Source organism: Macaca fascicularis, chromosome 19, assembly GCF_037993035.2.
Source record: "Macaca fascicularis isolate 582-1 chromosome 19, T2T-MFA8v1.1".
In the NCBI taxonomy this organism is placed as follows: Eukaryota; Metazoa; Chordata; class Mammalia; order Primates; family Cercopithecidae; genus Macaca; species Macaca fascicularis.
In genome coordinates, this window is record NC_088393.1 from 21,190,023 (window position 1) to 21,210,955 (window position 20,933).

Genomic DNA, 20,933 nt, shown 5'->3' on the forward strand with positions numbered 1-20,933 from the left:
CATATTGTAACACAATAAACCCCAATGTTTGCACTGTATTTCAGCTCACTGAAGAACAGCTCTCTTCAGCAGGGAAACTCCCCTGTAAAGAGCATGCACATTTTTATTTTACTTGTCCTCTGACCTTTTACTCATTATAATAGTAAAAAATACACACGTGAGTGGAGGTTTAAGATGCTAATGAGATATGTGACACATAAAAGCATGTACAGCCACTGTGTATGTGCACCAATAGGACCACCCAGAACATGCTTACTAATAACACCACTTTCCACCTCTTTGTAAATAATTATCTAAGACTCCCATAAATGGAGTCTCTCTAGTTTCAGTCTTTGCTGTCTCATTATTTTTATTTTTATTTTTTTTAAGACGGAGTCTCGCTCTGTCGCCTAGGCTGGAGTGCAGTGGCCGGATCTCAGCTCACTGCAAGCTCCGCCTCCCGGGTTCACTCCATTCTCCTGCCTCAGCTTCCCGAGTAGCTGGGACTACAGGCGCCCGCCACCACGCCCAGCTAGTTTTTTTTGTATTTTTTAGTAGAGACGGGGTTTCACCGTGTTAGCCAGGATGGTCTCGATCTCCTGACCTCGTGATCCGCCCGTCTCGGCCGCCCAAAGTGCTGGGATTACAGGCGTGAGCCACTGCGCCCGGCTGCTGTCTCATTCTTATAAGCAGCCGACCCTGAATCCCTTCTCTCTTGGGGCTATTTTGCACCTAATTTTTAAAATAGTATTTCTACTTTGCAATAAATCCCTCTATGTTGCATCTTCATTATTTGTGTCTTTTGTTTAAATTTTTGAAACAAAGAACTGAGGTCTCACAACAGCCATCAACACTATAGTGCTTTGTTTTGTATTCTTCATTAACATTATTTTTGGGGATATGTCAATATCTACATTTTAAACACAGCCAAAACTGCTAAATTAAAAATTTAAATGATCATAAAAGGACATATATTTTTCAAGTTTCAGCTTTATTACACTTTACATATTCAAATTTTAAAAAAATTCTGACACAATTATATCTGTCAAATTTAACATCTTACATAATAATTTGAATTCACTTCCAAAATGATTTATATTCATTTATTGTTATATTTACTTTTGATCAAATTTGACTTTTCAAACTAAATAAAAACTAAAGCATGTTTTCAAAGTTTCAAGGAACTAAAGCTTACTGGCATCAAATGCTCTGTAGTAAAATTAACAAATAAAACCATCTTTTTGTCAATAATATTTTATGTCTGAACACTTAAGCATCAAGGACAGGACTCTGGATGATGTTGAGTGAATATTTAAATTAATGAAGTAGAAAATAATTATCAGAATAGAATAAGTGATGGATACAGAAACATAGTACTTGACAAAACCATTCAGAATATGTTTGACAAACAAGAAGATTGCATAGGACCTGCACTGCACTGCACTACTAATGTAAAGCGTTCTCTGTAATTTTAGTCTTTATTCTCAACCTTACAACCACCACATACTCACATACACAGAATAAATAAGATTAACTCCTTTTCCTAGAAGGCAGTGATTCCTCTTTTATCCTATTACATCTGTTCTACATTGCTATGATAATGCTGTTGAAGTGCACCCTCTTACACCAGAAGATCACCTGTGTGAATGTGAATAGACCCACACTGGAGAGGTCCAGCTCAGCACGCTCATTTGAACTGCCTCTTTGCATTTCCAGCAGTTAAAAATGCCTCTGAAGAGTGAAAATAAAGTTACTGCTGATTAAGCAGAGAGTTTAACATGGAAAAAGGTTTTTTTCAATTGTTTAAAAATTACATTGCACGGACTACAACTTTTAAAATGTAAAATGCATGACATAATACTGCACAAAAAAATAGAACAGAAATGATAGGGTTGGCCACAAAGGACAGCCAAAGCTCTATTATGGCAATATAGAAAAATACATATCTACTGTCAGAGGAGGGTACTTGAAGTGTTTGAGAAATGTACTCTAAAAATCTAAAATTGTTTTTAGTATTAGTTTCTATAAAAAATGTTCCTTAAGCATTTTTAATTTTTGAAAAAGTTAAATCCATGCTGTTTGTTTTTGAGATGGTCTCCCTCTCACCCAGGCTGGAGCGCAGTGGCACAATCTTGGCTCACTGCAACCTCCACCTTCCAGGTTCAACCAGATAAATATTCTTACCAGCTCCATTTAATGCTTTGCCAAAAAAATAATTAATTAAAATATGGTAGAAAAAAGTACACTAAAAAACAAATACGTGATAATATGAACTAGGGAGGAAAAGCTCGCATTTGGGAATGCTAGAAGAAACTGGAAATTTACTATCTTACTGCAAGCTAGATTGAGGCCGGAGAAATGAGGGATGGGTCCCAAGACCCTGCTTGGGACACAGGTGAAAAATGCAGCAGAAAATCAGTTCCCTGTGGAGTGTGAAAATAATTAAGTGGCAGGCAATTAGACTGAGGTGTTTCTAGTCCCTGGGTTCCTACTTCAAAAAAACAAACAAACAAAAAATCGAACTCAGGTGCATTATTTTTAATTACCACATTCAGAAAAACAAAATTCAGGCTTCAGCAACTATAAACTACCAATTAAGCTCTGATTACATACCAGGAATTTTTCACCTTTAATGTACAAATTAAGACACCACGTAAAAAAAAAAAAAAAAAGACATCACATGGCTGGGTGCAGAGGCTCACACCTGTAATCCCAGCACTTTGGGAGGCTGAGGTGGGCAGGTCACGAGGTCAAGAGATCATGATGATCCTGGCCAACATGGTGAAACCCTGTCTCTACTAAAAGATACAAAAGTTAGCTGGGCGTGGTGGTGCGCGCCCCTAGTCCCAGCTACTCGGGAGGCTGAGGCAGGAGCATCTCTTGACCCCGGGAGGCAGAGGTTGCAGTGAGCTGAAATCACACCACTGCAGGCCAGCCTGGGCGACAAAGCAAGACTCCATCTCAAAAAAAAAAATTAAAAAAAAAAAGGAGGAAAAAATGCTAGGCACCGTGTAACTGTACCTAACCAATTACTAAACTTGGTTTTCTTCATCATGCATTTTATAAAAGACTTTCCTTCAAGCCTCTCCCATAGACCACAAACTACAAACCATAGCTGGGTGCTCTACAATTCTAGAACCACTCTTTGATTAAATTCTTTAGTATTTTTGCAGTAACTCCCATAAATTTTTAATAGGAGAAAATAGGGGCCGGGCGCGGTGGCTCAAGCCTGTAATCCCAGCACTTTGGGAGGCCGAGACGGGCGGATCACGAGGTCAGGAGATCGAGACCATCCTGGCTAACACGGTGAAACCCCGTCTCTACTAAAAAATACAAAAAACTAGCCGGGCGAGGTGGCGGGCGCCTGTAGTCCCAGCTACTCGGGAGGCTGAGGCAGGAGAATGGTCTAAACCCGGGAGGCGGAGCTTGCAGTGAGCTGAGATCCGGCCACTGCACCCCAGCCTGGGCGACAGAGCAAGACTCTGTCTCAAAAAAAAAAAAGAAAAAGAAAATAGGAACTGGGAACCCCATGGACCAATGCTCTTCCCATTCATGAACCTGCACCCCAAGTCAGGATTCTCCTCTGACGACCCTCCCGTGGTCCTTGCACAATCAGAGAGAGATGCAGTGCTGTGGATGCAGAGCTGCCCAGAGAGGGCACCAGGCCAGGGCACAGTCACTGCCCAGGGAAGAGACAGGACGCCCAGGGGGCCGGCTGTCGGCACAGCCACCATATTGTGGCTGAAGGGGACTGAGGCTGAGCTGGGCAAGGAGAACTTGGGGTATATAACATGGCCTACCTTTCTCTAAGATTGACCATATGATAGGCCACTAAACAAGTCTTAATACATTTAAGAAAATCAAGATTATATCAAGTAGTCTCTCAAGCCACATGGGGATAAAATTGAAAATCAACTCCAGGCTGGGCGCGGTGGCTCAAGCCTGTAATCCCAGCACTTTGGGAGGCCGAGACGGGCGGATCATGAGGTCAGGAGTTCGAGACCATCCTGGCTAACACGGTGAAACCCCGTCTCTACTAAAAAAATACGAAAAACTAGCCAGGCGAGGTGGCGGGCCCCTGTAGTCCCGGCTACTCGGGAGGCTGAGGCAGGAGAATGGCATAAAAACCCGGGAGGCGGAGCTTGCAGTGAGCTGAGATCCGGCCACTGCACTCCAGCCTGGGCGACACAGCGAGACTCCGTCTCAAAAAAAAAAAAAAAAAAAAAAAAAAAGAAAATCAACTCCAAAAGAAACCTTCAAAACCATGCAAACACATGAAAATTGAATAACCTGCTCCTGAATGATCACTGGGTCAATAATAAAATCAAGATGGAAATTTAAAAATTATTTGAACTGAATGATGATAGTGACACAACCTATCAAAACATCTGGGATACGGCAAAAGTGATGCTAAGAGGAAAGTACATAGGCTTAAATGCCTACATCAAAAAATCTGAAAGAGCACAAATAGACAATCTAAGGTCACACTTCAAGGAACTTGAGAAATAAAAACAAACCAAACCCAAACCCAGCAGAAGTAAAGAAATAACCAAGATCAGAAAGGCAAAAAAAAAAAACAAAAAAAAAAAACTTCTTTTATCAAAACCTGTATTTAATTACTCATCACAGAAAAGATAGAAAATAATCTAAGTTAATAAATTAAGTGTGTATGTGGGTGTTTGCATCTGTGTGTTTGGTTACTATTATAGATTACTAAAATGGGTTAGTTTCTATAGATTACTAAATATAGATTACTAAAATGGAAAGTTTCATGTGCTGATTTGGAAGCTTCAGTGTTAGGTGCATATGTATTTAGAATTGTAATATTTTTCTGTTTGGCAGGGTTTTTATCATTATATAATATCCCACTTTGTTTTGTCTTAACTGCTGTTGCTTTAAAGTGTGTTTGTCTGATATATGAATAGCTACTCCTGCTCACTTTTGGTATCCATTTGCATGGATTTTTTTTCACATTTTTACCTTAACCCTTGTGTGTTAGGTGAGTTTCTTGAAGGCAGCAGATACTTGGTTGGTGAATTCTTATCTATTCTGCAATTCTGTATCTTTCAAGTGGAACATTTAGGCCATGTACATTCAATGTTAGTATTGAGATGTGAGGTACTATTTCATTTATCATGCCATTTATTGCCTGAATACCTTGTTTTTTTTTTTAATTTGTTGTATTCATATTTTATAGGCCCTGTGAGATTTATGCTTTAAAGATGTTCTGTTTTGATATTTCTCCAGGACTTCTTAGAGTTCCTTTTAGCAGTTTTTGTAGTGCTGGCTTGGTAGTGGTGAATTCTCCCAGCATTTGTTTGTATGAAAAGACTTTTTTCTCTTCAATTATGAAGCTTAGTTTTCCTGGATACAAAGTTCTTCACTGATAGTAGGTTTGTTTAAGGAGGCTGAAAATAGGGCCCCCATTCCTTCTTGCTTGTATTTTGCTGTTTATGTGATAGATTTTTATTTTATATATTTTTAGGTTACCTGGTGCTTTTGCCTCACAGCTCTTAACATTCTTTCCTTTGCCTTGACTTTAGATAACCTGATAACAATTCGTCTAGGCAATGGTCATTTTGCAATGAATGTCCCAGGTGTTCTTTGAGCTTCTTGTATTTGAATGTCTAGGTCTCTAGCCAAGAAAGAAAAGTTTACCTCAATTACTTTTCCAAATATGCTTTCTGACCTTTTAGATTTCTCTTCTTCCTTAGGAATGCAAATCACTTTTAGGTTTGGTAATTTAATATAATTCCAAACTTCTTGGAGGCTTTGCTGATCTTTTTTATTATTTTTTGTTTGCCTTTGCTCAATTGGGTTAATTCAAAAACCTTGTTTTTGAGCTGAGAATTTCTTTCTTCTACTTGTTCAACTCTATTACTGAGACTTTTCAGAACATTTTGCATTTCTGTGTGTTTTTTATTTCCTGAAGTTGTGATTTTTTTATTCTATTTTTTTCACTGAAGATTTCTCCCCTCATATCTTGTATTATTCATTGATTTCCATAAATTGGACTTTACCTTTCTATGGTACCTACTTGATTAGTTTAATAATTGACTTTCTAAATTTTTTTTAGGCGCTACATGGATTTCTTCTTGGTTTGGATTCATTGCTGGTAAACTTGTATGATTTTTGGATGATGTTAAAGAACATTATTTTTTTCATATTACCACAATTGTTTTTCTGGTTCCTTCTCATTTGGGTAGACTATGTGAGAGGGGAGTTCTGGGGGCTCAAGGCTTCTGTATACATTCCTTTGTCCCACAGGGTGCTCCCTTGATGTAATACCCTAACCTTTTTTCTAGGGATGTGGTTTCCTAAGAGCTGAACTACAGTGATCGTTATTTCTCTTCTGGATCTAGCCACACAGCAGGGCTATTAGTCTCTGGGCTGGCACTTGGGGGTGTCTGCACACAGTCCTGTGATATGAATCGTCTTCAGGTCTCTCAGCCATGAGAGAGACCTGCTGTGGTGGAGGTTGCAGAGGAGTGAAATGGACTGTATGCGCATCCTTAAATGTAATTGTTTAATGCACTAGTTTTCTGCTGGTTGGCCTCCTACCAGGAGGTGAAGCTTTCAAGACAGCATCAGCTGTAGTCGTATAGGGAGGATCAGGTACTGAACAGGGCCTTAGAACTTTCAAGAGAATATGAATTTTGTCTTCGGCTAAATTCATCAGGTGGGGGCCAGCTAGGACCATCAGGTGGGGGCAGGGTTAGGCAAGTCTGAGCTGACTCTCCTTTGGAGGGGCTTGCCCTGGCTGCTGTGGTGAGATGGAGGTGTGGTTCCCAGGCCAATGGAGTTATGTTCCCAGGAGGATTATGGCTGCCTCTGGTGGTGATGCATGTTGTCAAGAAAGTGGGAAAAAGCAGACAGTCACAGGCCTCACTCAGCTCTCACATGACCCAAAAGACCAGTCTAGCTCCCACGATGTCTCTCCCCTCAACAGCACCAGGTTAGTTTTCAGGGAATGGGTGAGCAGGGCTGAGAACTTGCCCCAGGCTACCAGTCTCCCAGCAAAGAGAGCAAGCAGAGCTTTTACACCTTTCCACCTGTCAAGTCTGCACATTGGATTCATGCCCTCCTCCGAGTTCTGGCAAGAAAACTTCACGTTTGGTTGGAATTGTTACCAAGTTAAGCTGGAGGTAAAACCATTTTATATTTTTAATAAAAGTTTTTTTTTCAAACTTTCTGCCAACTTACAGATCTAAATATATTTAGCTTTTCTATATCCTATAAAAATAAGATTCTCATCAGGCATGGTGGCTCATGCTTGTAATCCCAGCATTTTGGGAGGCCAAGAAACAGACTGTTTAAACTCAGAAATTTGATACCAACATGGCAAAAACCCATGTCTACACAATATACAAATATTAGCAGTCAGGCACGGTGGCTCACATGTGTAATCCCAGCACTTTGGGAGGCCAAGGCTGGTGGATCATGAAGTCAGAAGATTGAGACTATCTTAGCTAACACGGTGAAATGCTGTCTCTACTAAAAATACAAAAAGTTAGCTGCGTGTGGTGGTGGGCACCTGTAGTCGCAGCTACTTGGGAGGCTGAGGCAGGAGAATCACTTGAACCTGGGAGGTGGAGCTTGCAGTGAGCCAAGATTGCGCCACTGCACTCCAGCCTAGGCGACAGAGACTCCGTCTCAAAAAAAAGAAAAGAAACAGAAAAATTAGCTGGGCATGATAACCAGCACCTGCATTACCTGCTATTCAGGAAGCTGATTTAGGAGGATTACCTGAGCCCAGGAGCTTGAGGCTGCAGTGAGCCACGATCAATCTACCGCACTCCATCCTGGGTGAGAGTGAAATCCTTTCTAAAAAAAAGCCAAAGCATATCAACCTAAAATTCTGTGGGTTTTTTTTTTTTTAATTGTTGTTATTACTCTAAGAGTTTTGAGGTAAAGGTGTTGTTTGGCTACATAGATAAGTTCTTTAGCAGTAATGTCTGAGATTTGGGTGCACCCAGCAACTGAGCAGTGTATACTGTACCCAGTGTGTAATCTTTTAGTTCTCACCCACCTCCTGCTCTTCCCCTCAAGTTCTCAGAGTTCATTATATAATTCTCATGCTTTGGAATCCCCATAGCTTAGCTCCCATTTACTTAGAATAATGATATTCTAATCCATTCAAGTTGCTGTGAATGCCATTACTCCATTTTTTAATGGCTGAGTATTACATGATATATACAAATCATATTTTCTTCATCCACTTGATGGTTGACGGGCATTTAGGGTGCTTCCATTTTTCTGCAATTGGAAATTGTTTTGCCACAAACACGCCTGTGCAAGTGTCTTTTTTATATAATGACTTTTTTCTGCATGTAAATACCCAGTAGTGGGTTTGCTGGATCAAATGGTAGTTCTACTTTTAGTTCTTTAAAAAAATCTCCTGGCTGCATGTGCTGGCTCAAGCCTGTAATCCCAACACTTTGGCATGCCAAGGTGGGTAAATCACCTGAAATCAGGAATTTGAGACCAGCCTGGCCAACATGGTGGAAATCCATCTCTACTAAAAGTACAAACAAATTAGCCTGTCATGGCGGCATGTGCCTGTAGTCCAAGCAACTGAGGAGGGTGAGGCAGGAGAATCACTTGAACTCAGGAGGCAGAGGCTGCAGTGAGCCAACATCACAACACTGCACTCAGCCTGGGTGACAGAATGAGACTCTATCTCAAAAATAAAAATAAATAAATTCCCAGCTGTTTTCCATAGTGATTGTACTAGTTTACATTTCCACCAGCAGTGTTAAAGTGCTCCATTTTCATCACATCCATGGCAATATCTAGTTTTTTGATGTTTTAATTGTGACCATTCTTGCAGGAGTAAGGTGGTATCACAATGTGATTTTAATCTGCATTTTCCTGAAAATCAGTGATGTTGAGCATTTTTTTTTTCAGTATTCACATTTTTTATTTCAAGGTGTAAAATATATGTGTCCAACATTGTTACTTTCATCTGCAGATGGAATAATCGAGAAGTATAAAAACCTGTACTTTTTTTGGTTTGTTTGCTTTGTTTTTGTTTTTTCTTGAGACAGAGTTTCACTCTGCTATCCAGGAAGGAGTGCAGTGGCACGATCTTGGCTCCCTGCAAACTCCACCTCCTGGGTTCAAGCAATTCTTCTGCCTCAGCCTCTCGAGCAGCTGGGACTACAGGTATGTGTCACCATACCCAGCTAATTTTTGTATTTTTAGTAGAGGTGGGGTGTCAACATACTGGCCAGGCTGGTCTTGAACTCCTGACCTCATAATTCGCCTGCCTCGACCTCCCAAAGTGCTGGGATTACAGGCGTGAGCCAGTATGCCCAGCCCTGTACTTAACATTTTATCAAGATTATCTGCCAACAAGTTACCCATATCCAGGTTTCAATGGGTCTGGAATCTTCTTTCCACGTGATAAGGGTAAGTATTAGGAAATCCAGTTGACGACATTTTTATTTAAAAATCAAAAAGAATCAGCACAGTCAAGTTGTCTTAGTCTTAAGGATTTCTGGATTTCTTTCTTGGAGGAGGTCAGGTCTTTCCAAGCCTTGGGTCCTTGAATATTCTTCCAGTCATCAAAAGTAGAGTCTTTTATTTTCTCATATTCTGACCTAATGATACTATTTGCTTTCAGTATTTTTTTTCCAACTCAGGATCCATTTTAATCTTCACAGCATCATGTCAGATTTGTGAAAACTCACAAAGACCAAAAGAAACTCCAACAATTAGCAACAACATGGGGACTTCGTAGCGGAGAGTCTTGTTCTTGCACAAAGCACGCATCACTGTGGGTGCAAACATGACTGAACTCTTCCATCCGTTTAGAACTCCAAGCAGGCCCAACACAGATTCTCAAATCTCAGCGGCCCAAGCTTTCATCAACATGAGTACGTCCTTGACTCACCAACTTTCCCTGGTTGTTTGGTGCTTGGTCCTTACTGATAGGTTTCCAAGCATTTTTTTTTTTATATGTTTGTTGGCCATTTGTATATCTTCTTTCAAGAATTGTCTGTTCATGTCCTTCGCACACATTTTCATGGGATTATTCGTTTGTTTGTTTTTTCTTGCTGATTTGTTCGAGTTCCTTGTAGATTCTGGATAACAGGCCTTTGTTGAATGCATCGGTTGTAAATATTTTCTACTCTGGGTTTTCTCTTTACTCTGCTGATTACTTATTTTACTGTGCAGAAGCTTTTCAGTTTAATTAAGTCCCATTTATTTATTGATTTTTTTTTTTTTTTTTTTTGCATTTGCTTTAGGGTTCTTGGTTATAAACTCTTTGCCTAAGCAAATGTCTAGAAGTGTTCTTCTGATGTTATCTTCTAGAATTTTTATAGTTTCAGGTCTTAGATTTAAGTCTTTGATCCACGTTGAGTTGACTTTTGTACAGGATGAGAGATGAAGATCCAATTTTCTTATTCTACATGTGGCTTACCAATTATCTCAGCACCATTTGTTTAACAGGATTTTTTTTTTTTTTTTTTTTTTTTGAGACGGAGTTTTGCTCTTGTTGCCCAGGCTGGAGTACAATGGCACAATCTTGGCTCACTCTAACCTCTGCCTCCTGGGTTCAAGCAATGCTCCTGCTTCAGCCTCCTGAGTAGCTGGAATTACAGGCACGTGCCACCATGCCTGGCTAATTTTTTTGGTATTATTGAGATTGGGTTTTGCCATGTTGGTCACGCTGGTCTTGAACTCCTGACCTCGTGATCCACATGCCTCAGTCTCCCAAAGTGCTGGGATTACAGGCATGAGCCACTGTGACTGGCTAATTTTTGTATTTTATTAGAGACGAGGTTTCACCATGTTGGCCAGGCTGGTCTCAAACTCCTGACCTCAGGTGATCCAACTGCCTTGGCCTCCCAAAGTGCTGGGATTACAGGCATGAGCCACCACGCCCAGCTTTAGGGTATCCTTTTTATACTTTATGTTTTTGTTAACATTGTTAAAAATTAGTCGGCTGTATGTATTTCGGTTCATTTCTGGGTTTGCTATTCTATTCTGTTGGTCTACATGCCTATTTTTATACCAGTATCATACTGTTTTGATAACTATCACCCTTTCATATAGTTTGAAGTTGGTAATGTAATCCCTTCAGATTTGTTCTTATTACTTAGTCTTGTTTTGGCTGTGTGGGCTTTTTTTGGTTCCATATGAATTTTATAATTGTCTTTTTTATTTTTTTTAGTTCTGTGAAGAATGATGATGTTATCTTTATGGAAACTGCATGGAATTTGTAGATTGTTTTTATTATTATGGTCATCTTCACAATAGTCACTCTACTTATCCATGAGCATGAAATGTGTTTCCATTTGTTTGTGTCATCTATAATTTATTTCAACAGTGTTTTGTTACTTACCTTGTAGAGATCATTTGCCTCCTTGGCTAAGTATATTCCTAATTATTATTATTATTATTATTATTATTTTGCAGCTGTTGTAAGAGGGGCTGAATTCTTGATTTGATTCCTAGTTTGGGTTGTTGTTTGTGTATGGCAGTGCTACCGAATTGTGTACATTGATTTTTGTATCCTGAAACTTTACTGAATTCATTTATCAGATCTAGGAGCTTTCTGGATGTCTTTAGTGTTTTTTAGGTATACAATCATATCATCAATGAACAGTCACAGTTTGACTTCCTCTTTTCCAATTTGGATACCCTTTATTTCTTTCTCTTATTTGAATGCTCTGGCTAAGACTTCCAGCAATATGTTGAATAGAAGTGGTGAAAGTGGACATCCTTGTCTTGTTCTAGCTCTCAGGAGTAATGCTTTCAACTTTTTCCCATTCAGTATAATGTGGGCTGTGGGTTTGCCATAAATGACTTTTATTACCTGAAGCTATGTCCCCTCTATGCCGATTTTGTTAAGGTTTTAATGCTGAAGCAATGCTGGATTTTGTCAGGTTTTTTTCTGAGCCTATTGAGATAATCATGTAATTTTTGTTTTTAAATCTGTTTATGTGGCATATCACATTTACTTACCTGCATATATTAAACCATCCTTTCATTTCTGGTATAAAATGCACTTGATCATGGTGTATTATCTTTTTGATATGCTGTTGTATTTGCTTAGCTAGGAATTTGGTGATAATTTTATCATCATCTAAGTTCACCAGAAATATTTACTTTTTTTGTTTTTTTGTCATGTCTTTTTCTGGTTTGGGGATTAGGGTGATACTGGCTTGATGGAATGATTTAGAGAAGATTCCCTTTTTATCTTTTGAATAGTTTCAGTAAGATTGGTACCAATTCTTCTTTGAATGTCTGATGATAAAATATATCTGTGAATTCATATGCTCCCGGACTTTTTGGATGGCAATTTTTTATTACTATTTCAATTTCACTACCTCTTATTGGTCTGTTCAGATTTTCCATTTCTTCCGGGTGTAATCTAAAAGGATTGTGCATTTCCAGGAATTTATGCAGCTTCTCTACATTTTCTAATTTGTATACGTAAATGTATTTATGGTAGCCTTCAGTAATCTTTTGTATTTCTGTGGTATTGTCTGTAATATCTTCCATTTTGTTTGTAATTGAACTTATTTAGATCTTCTCTCTGCCTTTTTTTGGTCAATCTTGCTAATAATGGTCTACCAATTTTGTTCATCTTTGTAAACAACCAGCTTTTTGTTGCATTTATCTCCTTGTATTTTTTTGTTTCAACCGTGTTAGTTTTTCTCTGATCTTTGTTATTTTTTCTTTGCTGCTGCATTTGGATTTGATTTGGTTTTGCTTCTCTAGTCTTTTGAGGTGTAACCATACGTAGTCTACTTGTGCTATTTTAGACTTTTTGATGTAGGCATTTTTTGCTATCAACTTTGTCTTAGCACCACTTTTGCTGTATGCCAGAGGTATTCATAAGTTGTGTCATTATTGTCATTCAAATCAAAGTGTTTTTAAATTTCCATCTTAATTTTGTTGTTGACTCAAAGCTCACTCAGGAGGCTGGGCATGGTGGATCACTCCTATAATTTCAGCACTTTGGGAGGCTGAGGTGGGCAGATCACTTGAGGTCAGGAGTTTGAGATTAGCCTTGCCAAAATAGTGAAACTCCATCTCTACTAAAAATACAAAAATTAGCGAGGCATGGTGGCTTGTTCCTCTAATCCTATCTACTCAGAGGCTGAATTGCTTGAATCTAAGAGGTGGATGCTGCAGTGAGCCAAGATCATGCCACTGCACTCCAGCCTGGGCAACAAAGTGAGTCTCTGTTTCACAAAAAAAAAAAAAAAATCATTCAGGATTAGGCTATTTGGGTTTATTTCTGGGTTCTGTATTCTGGTCTATTGATCTATGTGCCTGTTTTTATACCAGTGTCATGCTATTTTGGGAACTATGGGCTTATAACATATAGTATGACTTGAAATCAGGTAACGTGATGCCTCCAGATTTGTTCTTTTTGCTTAGTCTTGCTTTGGCTATGTGAGCTCTTTTTTGGTTCCATATGGATTTTATCAGTGTTTTTTCTACTTCTGTGAAGAATATTGGTGGTATTTTGATGGAAATTGCATTGAATTTGTAGATTGCTACTGATTTGTGTACATTAATTTTGTATCCTGAAACTTTGCTGAATTCATTTATCAGTTATAGAAGCTTTTCAGAGTCTTTAATGTTTTCTAGGTATACCACTATATTATTTATCATCAAACAGCAACAGCTTGACTTCCACCTTACCAATTTAAAACTTTTTTTTTTTTTTTTTTTGAGACAGAGTCTCCCTCTGTCACCAGGATGGAGTGCAGTTGTGCGATCTTGGCTCACTGCAACCTCTGCCTCCGGGTTCAAGTGATTCTCCTGCCTCAGCCTCCTGAGTAGCTGGGACTACAGGTGTGTGCCACCACACCCAGATAATTTTTGTATTTTTAATAGAGACAGTGTTTCAGTATCTTGGCCAGGCTCGTCTCAAACTCCTGAGCTCATAATCCACCCACCTCAGCCTCCCAAAGTGCTGGGATTATAGGCATGAGCCACAGTGCCTGGCCTAACAATTATACCTGTCTCATCACTTAAAAGAGCCACTAGTTTTTTTTGTTTTGTTTTGTTTTTTTGAGATGGAGTCTTGCTCTGTCGCCCAGGCTGGAGAGCAATGGCATGATCTCGGCTCACTGCAACCTCCGCCTCCTGGGTTCAAGCCATTCTCCCGTCTCAGCCTCCTGAGTGGCTGGGATCGCAGGTACACACCACCATGCCCGGCTAATTTTTGTATTTTTAGTAGAGATGGAGTTTCACCATGTTGGTCAGGCTGGTTGTGAACCCCTGACCTCGTGATCCACCCACCTCGGCCTCCCAAAGTGTTGGGACTACAGGTGTGAGCCACTGCGCCCAGAAAGAGCCACTAATTCTACTTTTGAAATATACTGAATATTTATATTAAAAGCTAAGACAAGTTTACTATTATGTAGAAAATTTGTGGTTTGCATGTGCATTATTACCCATTAAGTGATCTACAGTTTCTGAAAGTTTCAGAAACACCAATATAAAAATACTATTTCTGATTGAATAAAAGATATTGTCATTTTAGTCACTACTAAATGAAACAGATTGGAATTGCTAGTCACAATGTGGTTTTAAATGTTATTTAATGAACACATGTGAAGTTTCTGTTCAACTCATGTTAACTATTTTTTCACTTCTATTAGAAAAATATTAAAATTTAAATTACTACAAATGTATGAATGTATTCAAATCTAAACACAGTGCCAATCTTAAAAGATCCGTATGCATAGGATTATAGAATGCCTATTCTCTATTTACCTTAGAAGATAAATAACTGCTTTTCAATAAACCCAATGGGGCAATTGTGACTCACAATCATAAGCTACTAAAATACTATCATCTAGAAAGTATTTATTAATTCATTTTTCTTACTTTTGAAATACAGTCATAATTTCTAGTTGTCATAACACTAGATTTGAGGTGCTGTGGCTGCAGTAACTAGAAATGTCATGGTTGACTCTGCTTTACTTTCTGCCTATTTCTTACAAACACGGCAAAACAAGGAAGGCCAGAAATCCTACACCTTGATTGCAAATACACCAGTACCCTTCTAGGGAGAATATATGTTCGAACATATTAACTTGAAATTCCTGGCATCTTTTCTTGAAGAATAGACTTTTTTTTTTTTTTTTTGAGGTGGAGTTTTTCTCTTGTTGCCCAGACTGGAGTGTAATGGTGCAGTGTCGATTCACTGCAACCTCTGCCTCCCAGGTACAAGCGATTCTCCTGCCTCAGCCTTCTGAGTAGCTGGGATTACAGGCACCTGCCACCACGCCCGGCTAATTTTTTGTGTGTTTTTAGTAGAGACGGGGTTTCATCATGTTGGCCAGGCTAGTCTCGATTTCCTGACCTCATGATCTGCCCGCCTCGACCTTCCAAAGTGCCGGGATTACAAGCGTGAGCCACCGCGCCCAGCCTAGAACAATTTTCTTACACTTTAGAACAATTTTCTTCCATCTTTAGAACAATGTATGTGTATATTTAACTTTATGTAAATCAAAACTAAAAGTCATATGTGTTTGCAGGCAGAGAGGCCAAAAGTTCAAAAATGTATATATAACAAAATTTTAAGAATATTGTAGTCAATAACAACTTAGTTGTACATTTAAAAATAACTTAAGGCCAGGTATGGTGGCTCACACCTGTAATCCCAGCATTTTGAAAGGCTAAGGTGTGTGGATCACGAGGTCAGGAGTTCAAGACCAGCCTGACCAACACAGAATCCCCGTCTCTACTAAAAATACAAAAATTAACTGGGCATGGTAGTACGCACCTGTAATTCTGGCTACTCAGGAAGCTGAGGCAGGAGAATCGCTTGAACTCGGAAGTGGAGGTTGAAGTGAGCCAAGATCTGCCACTGCACTCCAGCCTGGGCGATAGAGAAAACCTCCGTCTCAAAAAATAAACAATAAAAAATAAAAATAACTAAAGTGTAGATCTGGATTGTTTGTAATACAAAACATAAATGCTAGAGGTGATGCATACCTCATTTACCCTGATGTGATTATTACATATTATATGCCTATATCAAAATATATGTTATATGGCATAAATATATACACATACTTTGTACCCACAAAATTTAAAAAACAGATTTAAACGAGAAAAAAAGAATAAAAATTTAACCTACAGAAACAATATTTTTTAACTTATTTGCAGTTGAAAGCCACTGGCAAAAGAGATTACCAGAGATGTTAGTTGATTATGTTATCAAATAGTATATTCTTACTATCTTTTACCTACACCTTTGAGTAAATGGGATAGGTTTCAGTTAGTGGCATAATAATGCTTTATTGAATGCACAATAGTATTAACATGTTAAAAACTGTATAATTAAGCAATTAAGTTCACACATAATCTGAAATGTTAAAAATGTACTGCATTTTATTACATAAAAGTACAAGTAGTAAAATCATATACTAATTTTTTAATTTTAACAAAACAAGTATGTTCTCACTATAATGCAAAAGAATATTACTGTGAACACCTACCTCATGCACCACTCAATATCATAAGTTAACTACAAATAGCGTCTCCACTTAGATTTTCATCATGCATGTAACATTTTAATGTCCTTACTCTTCCAAAGAAAAGGTCATAAATGCCCACCTAAAAAAAAAGAAACTCTCCTATCTTTGATGCAGTGACAACTGATCACATGTGAATACAACAGAAATGAAGAAATAGCATCAAGTAATTTCAGAGTTGAATTACAGCATTATTAGCTTTTTAAAAAATCTGTACTTCTTTTCAAGGAAAAAAGTATACTTTGGGCTGGGCGCGGTGGAGTAAGCCTGTATTCACAGCACTTTGGGAAGCCAAGCTGGGCAGATCATGAGGTCAGAAGTTCAAGACTAGCCTGACCAACATGGTGAAACCCCGTCTCTACCAAAAACATAAAAATCAGCTGGACGTGGTGGTGTGCGCCTGTAATCCCAGCTACTCAGTAGGCTGAGGCAGGAGAATTGCTTGAACCCAGGAGGCAGAGGCTGCAGTGAGCTGAGATTGTGCCACTGCACTCCAGCCTGGACGACAGAGAGATTCTCTGTCTCAAGCAGGGGGAGGGGGAAGTATAGTTTGAATGTAATTACAAACTTCCAAAAAGTTTTCTACTCTTTTTAAAATTATGTACAAATAAATTTATCTACCGTTTGGGATCATTTTTTACACTCAGCACTTTGATATAGTGTAATGTCTGAAGTGTCAGTACCTTAGTATTTTTTGTTTTTGTTTTTGAGATGGAGTCTCACTCTGTCGCCAGGCTAGAGTGCAGCAGTATAATTTCCGCTCACTGCAACCTCTGCCTCCCGGGTTCAAGTGATTCTCCTGCCTCAGCCTCCCGAGAAACTGAGACTACAGGCACGTGCCACCACGCCCAGCTAATTTTTATATTTTTAGTAGAGACAGGGTTTTATCATGTTGACCAGGATGGTCTCAATCTGTTGACCTCATGATCCACCCACCTCAGCCTCCCAAAGTGCTGGGATTACAGGCGTGAGCCACCATGCCCGGCCCTACCTTAGATATTTCTACTGTAAATTCTCTGATATTTACATAGACTTAATTTTGGATTGAATGTTTTAAATATATACTGCATCTGCAAAAATATATTTCAGTATGAACCCTCTGGTGGTCTAAGTTGTAGTTTTGGAAAAAAAATTCAAATTTATTATGTTTGCAGGGTTGTTCTCCAATCTGAATTCCCTGATGTTGAACAAAGTTTAATCAACTGCTTCACGGTTTTCTCTAGTACAAAACGTGTACAGTAAGATCTGTGATACAAGTAAAGGTACTACAACCCTTTTTTATTTGTAATGTTTGTCTTCACAATAAATACTCTACTTTAAAAGCTTATATTTTCTGAAAGATTTTTTGACAGTAATTAAATTTATAATACTTTTATTAAGTACTCTCTGATGTTGAGTAAGATGTGAGCAGACATTAATGGCTTTTTCACAGTCTTTATATTGGTACAATTTTTCTCAAGTGTAAATGCTTTCCTGGCAATAAGGTGTGAGTATTCATTAAAAAGTTTGCCACATTCTTCACACTTGTAAGAGTTTTTGTAGTAATAATTATCTTACCTACAATCAAGTGTGACAATCATTTAAAGGTTTTGTCACATTTTCCACATTTTGAAAGTTCCTCAGCAGTATGATTTATTTTATGCTTAGAAAAGTTTGAGGTGTTGTCAAAATTACTGCGATGTCTTCCAGCTTTGTAGTTTCTCTGAAGTTTTTTTGTTTGTTTGTTTGTTTGTTTTTAACGTGTAGTAAGATTTGGGGACCAGTTAAGTACTTTGCCACATTCTTTACATTTGTAGGGTTTCTCTCTAGTATGAACTATCTTTTTTTTTTTATAAGGATTAAGAGCCAGTTAAAGGTTTTGCCACATTTATCACATTTGTAGGATTTCTCTCCAGTATTATCTTGTGTTTTAATAAAAGTTGAAAATACACTAAAGGATTTGACACATTATTTACATTTGTAGAGTTTCTCTTTGGTATGAATTCTCTTATGTTTAGTAAGGTTTGGGGACTGGTTAAAGGCTTTGCCACATTCTTCACATTTGTAGGGTTTCTCTCCAGTATGAATTATCTTATGTTTCATAAGGGTTGAGGACTGGTTAAAAGCTTTGCCACATTCTTTACATTTGTAGGGTTTCTCTCCAGTATGAATTATCTTATGTGTAGTAAGGTGAGAGGACAGAATAAAGCTTTTGCCACATTCTTCACATTTATAGGGTTTCTCTCCAGTATGAATTTTTTTATGATTAGTAAAATTTGAGGAGTAGTTAAAAGTTTTGCCACATTCTTCACATTTGTAGGGTTTCTCTTCAGTATGAATTACTTTATGTTTAGTAAGGATTGAGAATATACTAAAGGCTTTACCACATTCTTCACATTTGTAGGGTTTCTTTCCAGTATGAATTACCTTATGATAAGTAAGAGTTGAGGACTTGGTAAAGGCTTTACCACATTCTTCACATTTGTAGGGTTTCTCTCCAGTATGAATTACCTTATGATTAGTAAGGTGTGAGGACCGGTTAAAAGCTTTACCACATTCTTCACATTTATAGGGTTTCTCTTCAGTATGAATTATCTTATGTTTAGTAAGGGTTGAGAATACACTAAAAGCTTTGCCACATGCTTCACATTTATAGGGTTTCTCTCCAGTATGAATTCTCTTATGTGTAGTAAGGTGTGAAGATAAAGTAAAGGCTTTGCCACATTCTCCACATTTGTAAGGTTTCTCTCCAGTATGAATTTTCTTGTGATTAGTAAGGTTTGAGGACTGCTTAAAAGCTTTTCCACATTCTTCACATTTGTAGGGTTTCTCTCCAGTATGAACTATTTTATGTTTAGTAAGGTTTGAGGACCGGTTAAAAGCTTTGCCACATTCTTCACATTTGTAGAGTTTCTCTCCAGTATGAATTATCTTATGTCTAGTAAGAGTTGAGGACTGGTTAAAAGCTTTTCCACATTCTTCACATTTGTAGGGTTTCTCTCCAGTATGAATTATCTTATGATTAGTAAGGTTTGAGGACTTTTTAAAAGCTTTGCCACATTCTCCACATTTGTAGGGTTTCTCTCCAGTATGAATTATCTCATGTTGAGTTAGTTGTGAAAGCATGCAAAATGATTTGCCACATTCTTTACATTTGAAAGGATTTTTTCCAGTATGTCTTATCTTATGTCTCTTTGAATATTTATGAAAGACTTTCACATATTTATCATACTGAACTACTTTGCTCTGGGTAGTTGTCACACATTGGTTAAGTTCCTTATGACCTCCTTTGTGCAACTTATGCTCATCCACACTTTTACAGCCTTTTCTTAATTGTAAATTCTGATATCCACATTTTCCATATCTTCTCAGTATCACTTGTTGGAATGAATTTTTTATGTACTGCTCTGGCCTAAGGTCTTTGGCAAAATGAGAACACATAGCTGAAAGAAATAAAAATAACAAATTATTCCACTTACTCGGCTCCGATTAATGTCATTTACAAATCTAACTTACACCAGCTATATAAGCAAAATGGCACAGCAAAACACCACAGATCCTAAATCCTTTATAGACACATAAATGTAACAAAAACATTCTGACCAAAATACATTTGTGAAAAATTTATAAATGAGTAAAGTGTGTGCAGTGTCCCAGGCGAGGATAATGCAAAGAGCCACATAGGAGAAAAAAGAAAAGTCTGTTACATTTACCCAACACACCTCTTTCTGCTGCCCAGTCTAACATGGTGACTTTAGAAGTAAATTGTCAACTCCTGGTTTCTTTTTTAAAAGACTAAAAAAAATAGTGTCACATACATCTTTATTTCTGGCTCTCAGGGGCCTTTTCAGACACTGGTTTCTGTCTCCCATGACATAAAGTACTAAAATAAATGGTAGTATACTTTGGAATGACAGTTTGAGTCTGCTGAGACCAAAGTTAAGCGTTACAGCAGCAGAGACTGCAGTACCACATACAGGAAACAGGTTTAGCAAGTGATTACTGAGTATTTAGAAGAAACGCTAACATACTTCTTTAACTTAAAAAGCCCACAAAATTTTAGACAAGACACAATCTAAGAAAATGTTAGAGAGACTCCCAAAATCTCTAGCCAAGACAACTGGTTTCAGACTGTCCCAGGCCTAAGCTACATTATAAAGATTGTGACAGGGCCGGGCACGGTGGCTCACAGCTGTAATCCCAGCACTTTGGGAGGCCAAGGAGGGTGAATCACCTGAGGTCGGGAGTTCAAGACCAGCCTGACCAACAAGGAGAAACCCCATCTCTACTAAAAATACAAAATTAGCTGGGCATGGTGGCACATGCCTGTAATCCCAGCAACTAGGGAGGCTGAGGCAGGAGAATCACTTGAACTCGGGAGGCAGAGGCTGTGGCGAGCTGATATCACGCCACTGCACTCCAGCCTGGGCAACAAGAGCAAAACTCCGTCTCAAAAAAAAA

The 20,933-nt window shown here is 38.4% G+C and overlaps 1 protein-coding gene and 1 pseudogene across 5 annotated transcripts in view; both read right to left on the bottom strand.

Moving 5' to 3' along the window:
* Positions 1–352: 352 nt before the first annotated feature.
* On the bottom strand, positions 353–10,811 carry LOC141409228 (cytochrome c oxidase assembly protein COX16 homolog, mitochondrial pseudogene; annotated as a pseudogene).
* An 819-nt stretch (positions 10,812–11,630) lies between these two features.
* The window catches only part of LOC102132491 (uncharacterized), a 37,571-nt gene continuing 28,268 nt past the window's right edge, over positions 11,631–20,933 (bottom strand). For 4 of the 5 annotated variants that reach the window (XM_074026586.1, XM_065536197.2, XM_074026587.1 and 1 more), the window contains one exon: positions 18,369–19,915. In XM_074026586.1, the coding sequence (XP_073882687.1) occupies positions 18,441–19,913 (1,473 nt within the window). In that variant the 5' untranslated portion in view covers positions 19,914–19,915 and the 3' untranslated portion in view covers positions 18,369–18,440. Of the gene's footprint in view, positions 14,287–18,368; positions 19,916–20,933 lie in introns of those variants that run through there. The other variant, XM_074026588.1, reaches the window with a different exon arrangement.